Genomic DNA, 6,975 nt, shown 5'->3' with positions numbered 1-6,975 from the left:
CAGGAGTGTCCATGTGCTTTTGTTTGCAGGTTTTGAAGCTCATCAGACTGTGTTTGTGGTGAACAGAGAAGATCAACCATTCCATTTTATGGTCCAAGAGTCTTCGTGCCACTCTGAGGGCTACCAGGACAGCTTGGTGCTAGAGCCTATGGAGGGAACAGTTCCACCTAAAGATAAGTATGTTATTTCACTCATAATAAAGTCTAAGACATAACAATCATATCCTCTTTGAGTAAAAAAAAAATCATCTTGAATTTGAACACTGATCTTGTCACACTTCTTAACATCTGCCTCTGACAGTATCCCATTGGTCATATGGATCACTCCCACTCGGGAGGGAGATGTGGCTTTTAATCTAGTAGTGACAGTACGGAGGAAGCTCCAGCCGCTGACCATGAACGTGAAGGGAGAGTGTTACAGTATGAATGCTCATGTGCGATATGAGAGCCCCGAGGGATCCATCACAGAGCTCTCATCAAACCAGATCCATCCTGTGGACTTCAAACAGGTTAAAATTTATGTGAAGTTATTTATGCACCCTTGGTTAGTGTGCTTGCCAGTATGTTGTGTGAGAGATTTGTCTTTGGCAGAGTTCCAGCACAAAACGTTTAGCTCAAGCTTTCTGCCACTTCCTATTATCTGTTCCCTAAATAGGTGGAGCTAAACGATAAATCCACATGCACATTTGTGGTCTCTAATCCTGGGAAATTCAGTTTAGATGTTGAGTATGACCTGTCTGGGCCGACAGTGCTGCAGCCCCACCTGCAGGTGGAACCTAAATTGGACACAGTGGCTGTAGGTGGACAGAGTTCCTGCATCTTGACCTTTTGCCCTCAGCGGAGATGTGTGCTCAAAGATCTGACTTTTTCTGTTAAGGTAGACCCTGTCCATTACTTTATGTCCTTTTTATCCTTCTTTTTGAACAAAATATTATTTACATCATTTTTCTTTTTCTGCATTCAATTTTTTTCTTTCCACTGTTTGTAGGTAAAGAATGGGCCGATATTCTGTTGTGCACTAAAGGGCTCAGCTGTGGCTCCAGATCTGGAATTTTCTTTCCTAAAGCACAACTTTGGAAGGCATTTCATATATTGTGTTGGTATGGTACCTGTTACACACATACTGGTGATTAGTAACAGAAGCAGCAGAGGAATCAGGTAAAAAAAAAACTTTAGAAGACTTGAGTTGAATTACTGAAATAAATGAACTTTTCCACAACATTCTAATTTATTGAGATGCACCTGTATATTTGCATTTTACTTTGCAACTTTGTGTAAAGCAAAGTTTCATGGTTTGTTTTATAATACGATGGTATTTATTCAGTCTAGACTGCTTGTTCTCCAACACACCTGTCTTGGAGGTCAGCTTCACCCCTCAAGTCCTTTCTCCTGGTGGCTCCGTGGAGGTTCTCTTCTCATTCTACCCACGCAAAGCAATTTGTTACCGTGAGAAGGTGGTTTTTGAGATGAACATGTGTGCCAAACAAGTGGTGGAGATCCTGGGACAGGGCGTTGAGATGAAGGTGACAAAGTTTTGAGTTTTGAGTAATCCTACATGTCTACGTCCTGGTGTAATAGATATTCATCCTCCCCTGTTTTTGTCTTAGATTAATTTGGAGGACTCAGCTCATAAGGTGGTTAATTTTGGAGCTCTGCAGGCTGGCCAGCAAAGTCGGAAATTGATCCCTCTGGTGAACAACAGCCACGCTTCCCTGACTTTTAGTCTTCGCAGACACTCTGATAACCTTCTTCAGGACTCTATGGTAACACATGTACACTTGCTCTCTCTCTTATAAGTAATTTTTTAAAAGTTTTTGAAAGAAGTCTCTTTTTCTCACTAAGGCTGTATTTATTTGATTAAAAATTAAATAAAAACAGTAATATTGTGAAATATTATTACAATTTAGACCAACTGTTTCCTATTTGAATATATTTTAAAATGTCATTTATTCCTGTCCTGGGCAAAGCTGAATTTTCAGCAGCCATTACTCCAGCCTTCAGTGTCACATGATCCTTCAGAAATCATTCTAATGTGCTGATTTGGTAATCAAGAAATATTTCTTATTATCAATGTTGCATTTTTTTAATGATTCTTTGGGGAATACAAAGTTCAAAAGAACAGCATTTGTTTGAAATAGAAATTTGGACCTAAATGTAGTGAGTGAATAAATGCATACATTCCACTGCACTGCGTACATTACATTACAAAAATCATTGTGCTTTTACAGATCTTGTCAGTGCGTCCAGAAGGGGAGGTGACACTAAAAGAGGGGGGTGGCCGCTGTGTGGTGGAGCTTCTCTTTTCTCCTGAACAGCGCATGCCTCCTTTCACTGAGGAGCTGCTGCTGGAGTATTTAGGTGCTGTTCGCCCCCTGCTGGTCATGAAGGGATGTTGTCAGGGAGTGGAGGTCAGACTGGACACAGACTACCTGCAGTTTGGAGTTGTGGTCCAGCGCTGCCAAGCCACCCGTCGCATTATAATGCAGAACACAGGAGACATTGGTGCAAGGTACACATCGCAAAACCTTAAAATTCAGTGACTGGTTGCATCTAAAATGTGTGGCTGGTTTTGTAAATGAATGAATCTGAGTGACAATGCTATTACATGGCTTTTCCTTGTTCTCTTCAGATTCAAATGGGATGTAAAGAGTTTTGCTCCAGATTTCATCATTTTCCCTGCTGAGGGCTACATCACTCCAGGAATGGAAGTATCCCTTGAAGTGACCTTTGCCCCTACCGAGCTGAGTCAAGATCTGCGCTATGATGATCTCTGCTGTACTATAGAGGGGGGCAAACCATTAAAACTCACCCTCACTGGCTCCTGCATTGTCCCTACAGTTGCAACAGAGGTAAGGTGTTGCAGAGACAGAAAAAAACACAAGTCTGAATGTTAACAGCGTGTCAGAATTTCATTTAGTGAGTACTGAAACCTTGTATGTTTGCTAATATTAGATGTGCTGATGAAATGCTGAAGGTAAAAAGCAAGGCTAATTCACTGTATCACTGTCTTTTTCTTGCTTGCTTTCTCTTTTGTGTGAGCAGGTGGTGAATTTCGTGTGTCAGGTGCGCAGTCAGTGTACTCAGTCTCTGGCTCTACCCAACCGCATTAACCAGCCCTGGACTCTGATATGTGTCATAGAGGGAGAGCACTGGAGCGGGCTGCCCACTCTCCTCATTGAGCCCCTGCAGCAGAACACCTATGAGATCACATACAAGCCACTGGTCATGACTGCAGACGGGGAAAGGCATGAGGTATGACACTCTCTCCACAAGATGAGGACTATTTCAAGTAATTATTTTTGAAACAATTGTTCAGTCACAATAAAACAAGGGTGCAAATAGCCATTATAAAAAATGGTACAATAATGGTCAGTACAATAAAAAAAAAAATTCCACTGTTAATGACACCTCCCTTTGCTGTGGTGCAGGGCTCCGTTTTCTTCTCTTTTCCTGATGGCAGTGGAATACTGTACATATTGCATGGCACATCTGAGCCACCGAAGGCTGAAGGCACAATAACTGAAGAGATCAAATGCAAAAGCCACCACACACAGACAGTATCTGTCCACAACTGGCTGCCCAGACCTCAGAGGTACCTCATCTACAAGAAACATATAAATGCAAATGTAATAATCACAATACAATATTTCACAGTCATGAAATAGGGCATTTTTCTGATAGGCATTTTGTTTAAAAACAAAACACTATTTTTCAGTCAATTAAAATTTATTGGAAAGACTGCAAAATCAACAGATAATGATGCTAGAATTCACTAAAAGAAATTATATTTTTTGACGCAACATGCAAAATGCACTATTATCCTGTTTAATAAACATTTTTTGTTATAATCTTGATTCATTACCCATAAACATATGGTTATTGCACATGCATAAACATTGTTAATCATGAAAATGCCCATAAAAAAGCCACACATACAGTGCCTCTTGGGATATGCGTTGTAATGATCGTAAAATCTTTCATTGACATAAAGCCTCAGTTGCAAATTATATTCTGCTTCTTAGTATAATTTATGTTTTATCATTCAGTGTTTTATATCCTGCTGTGTAGGTTGCGTGCTGTGATGGAGCTCATCAAACCAGATCGTTCAGATGGCATTGTTTCCCTGAAGGGCCCGGAATACATTGATGTGCCTGCACTGGATACGAAGAATTACACACTCTCCTTCTTTACTTATAAAGAGGGCCAGTACAATGCTAAAGCAAGTGCCATCATGCACCCATAAAAATGTGCTAATACAGACTACTTTGGTTATAAAACTAATTTATGGCCCATAAAACATCATCATATTTCTTACTTACACAGGTGACTTTCAAGAACGAGAAAACGGGCGAGTACCTCTTCTATAATCTCAACTTCAAAGCAATGGCTCCAGGAGTGATCAGCACTATAGAAATGGCGACCCGGGTGAGGCAGATGACGTCAGGGTCTGTGGAGGTGGAGAACCCACTTCTTGTGGATGTGTCGTTCTCTGCAGAGTGCCAGAATGCAGACATCTGCGTTCCTCCACAGTTCCTGGTGCCTGCTCAGTCTAAGGTAGATGTACTTTCAAAAACACAGAGCTGTTGATATATATTAGCATGAGCAAATTATCTTGAGACCGCAATCACATATAGGCGCGGAAGGGAGTGGAAAGTTCTGTGGGTGATCTACTGACTGATCAGGTGCGGCAAATGAACTCAGGTGCAAAATGGGTTAAAACATGCTGCTTTGGGCATTAAATAATGGTGAAAATACCAGTAAAGTGACTACTGCAAACTTTAGTAAATCACGTTGCATGATTTGTTTAAATACTCCCGTAAATTTTGTCTGAAAGAAAAACTCCTACAAATGCATATGCAATAAGGTCAGCCACAGAATAACTTTCTCTATGCCTTTTCATTGCTATTTTTTGCTACGTGTCTTTAGTAAATTCTGACAGTAATTTTTTTTAATGCCAACAAAAGGGTTTACTTTACACTGGTGCAAACTGTTAATAAATCTAGCTCTAAGTAGTAAAATAATCAGTTTCCGAGCATCATTTATGGATCCAAAAAAATAGAATTAAGAATTGTATTTTTTCTGCTTGTCATGTGTGGGGCTCCATAGTGTTTTAAAGGGTTAGTCCACCACAAAAATTAAAATTCTGCCATTATTTACTCACGCTCATGTTCTTCTAAACATTTTTCTCTTTTGCTGAACACCAAAGAAGGTATTTTGAAAAATGTTGATGTTTTGGTTCATATTTGACTTCCGTTATTTTTTATCATGGACGTCAGTGGGAACTGAAACTGTTTAGTTACAACATTCTTCAGATAAGTCATAAAGGTTTGGCTGACATGATGGTGAGTAAATGATTACAGAAATTTCATTTTTGGGTGGACTATCCCTTTAAAATGATTTAAAAATGAAAAGGAAATAAATTGTCTATCAATGCAAATGAAGAAAAAAAACAAAGAGGTTTTTCTGTGGTGACCCTGGTATTTAATGACTCTTGTTTTTTTTTAAGAGCATTGTTTTTGTTATTGCTTAGGTTACATTGACATTTGAATATCAGCCTCTGTGTGAGGGAGAGTCCACAGCCCGGCTGGTGATGTACGCTACTGAACTCGGACACTTCTTTTATGAGCTTCAACTGAAGGCCCTGCCTGCACCCTTTGAGAAGCCTCTATATTTCAGAGCACCACTTGGCAGCAAACACAGTTTCATAGCTAAGTTCACCAACTTTTCTCGTGTCAAGACCGAATATATATGCAAGGTAGGAGCCCTATTTTCCCATTATTACCTAGCCAACTTTATCTTTGTGATAAAAGACATGAATGTTTCAATTGTTTTTGTCTAAAATAACATTGAACCGCATTAATTTCACTGTATTGAAATTTTTTTTTTTTTTTTTTTAATTATCCTATTTTTTTTTCTTCACACAAAGAAAGAAAGTCATGGTTTGAAATGACATTACCAGCTTAAATTCTAATGTCTTTGGTATAAACATTCCATTCAAATCTTGTTTCTAATTCAGACGGACAACCCAAACTTCACTGTGGAAAAGAATGTTAAAGCAGCAGCGGGGAACCAAACTGGCACAGATATCAGTGTGACGGTGCATTTCGAACCTTGCCAGGTGGGAGACATCCAAAGCCTGCTCACCATCTCCTCAGACTTTGGAGGGGAGTATGTCTTCCCTCTGTATGGCACCTGCACCCCACCTAAAGCTCAGGGTCCCCTCATCATCAGCTCAGGTTCCAGTGTCTCGATTTCCTTTAAAAATATCTTTCAACAGGCCACCACCTTCTCCTTCCAGGTGGACAACCCTGCCTTCACTGTCAAGGGTGCTGAGACTATTTTACCTCAAAAAACGCAGCACATACAGGTTATATTTGACAGCCCTCCAACGGGCTCCAGAGGCCCATGTCATGGAAAGCTGACAATTTCTTGTCCACGTATGGAGGGGCATGGACAGGGCATCTTCTGGGTTTACTACTTGAAAGGTTACTGTCCAGAGCTTCCTTCAGAGAAAAGAACATCATGAAGAAAGAACCATGCTGTTCTTTGGATAAAATAATTCATGGTAGTGGTTAAAAACAGATAAAATTGAATTGAATATTGTTTTGCTTTTTTAAATACAGTAAGATTTTTGGGCAGTTAAGTACTTAATTAAAAAAAAATGTCATTTATTTTTCTTTCAGTTTTAAGAAATATGCTATTTTGAACAGAATGCAAATTGATTGTAAATACTGAAAATGAACAGAAAAAATTAAAATTTCTGCAGCACTCAAGTTTGCAGTTTGAATTATACCAGTCAATTAACAAGTTAACTGCTTTTGCTCCTGGGTGCTCTTTTTTTAGTCCACCAGGAGGTGCACTTGTTGCTCCTACATCACCTTTAACATGTCCCATCTACAGTCGCCGTGATTTTGCCAAGAAGTGATCCTGGATCAACATTACTGTCCAAAAATATAGACTAAACCCAATCCCTACC

The 6,975-nt window shown here is 39.7% G+C and overlaps 1 protein-coding gene across 1 annotated transcript in view; it reads left to right on the top strand.

Annotated features, from left to right (window-relative positions):
* The window catches only part of hydin (HYDIN axonemal central pair apparatus protein), a 63,291-nt gene extending 56,661 nt beyond the window's left edge, over positions 1 to 6,630 (top strand). Inside the window, 14 exon segments of the mRNA XM_016494636.1 lie at positions 30 to 177; positions 301 to 508; positions 655 to 876; positions 988 to 1,157; positions 1,324 to 1,522; positions 1,607 to 1,762; positions 2,228 to 2,508; positions 2,629 to 2,848; positions 3,042 to 3,251; positions 3,428 to 3,591; positions 4,068 to 4,218; positions 4,323 to 4,553; positions 5,530 to 5,754; positions 6,016 to 6,630. Coding sequence (XP_016350122.1) covers positions 30 to 177; positions 301 to 508; positions 655 to 876; positions 988 to 1,157; positions 1,324 to 1,522; positions 1,607 to 1,762; positions 2,228 to 2,508; positions 2,629 to 2,848; positions 3,042 to 3,251; positions 3,428 to 3,591; positions 4,068 to 4,218; positions 4,323 to 4,553; positions 5,530 to 5,754; positions 6,016 to 6,525 — 3,095 coding nt within the window. The 3' untranslated portion in view covers positions 6,526 to 6,630.
* The last annotated feature ends 345 nt before the right edge of the window (positions 6,631 to 6,975 follow it).

This window comes from Sinocyclocheilus anshuiensis, unplaced genomic scaffold (assembly GCF_001515605.1).
Source record: "Sinocyclocheilus anshuiensis isolate Anshui unplaced genomic scaffold, SAMN03320099.WGS_v1.1 scaffold286, whole genome shotgun sequence".
NCBI lineage: Eukaryota > Metazoa > Chordata > Actinopteri > Cypriniformes > Cyprinidae > Sinocyclocheilus > Sinocyclocheilus anshuiensis.
This window is presented reverse-complemented; position numbering and strand designations above follow the sequence as displayed.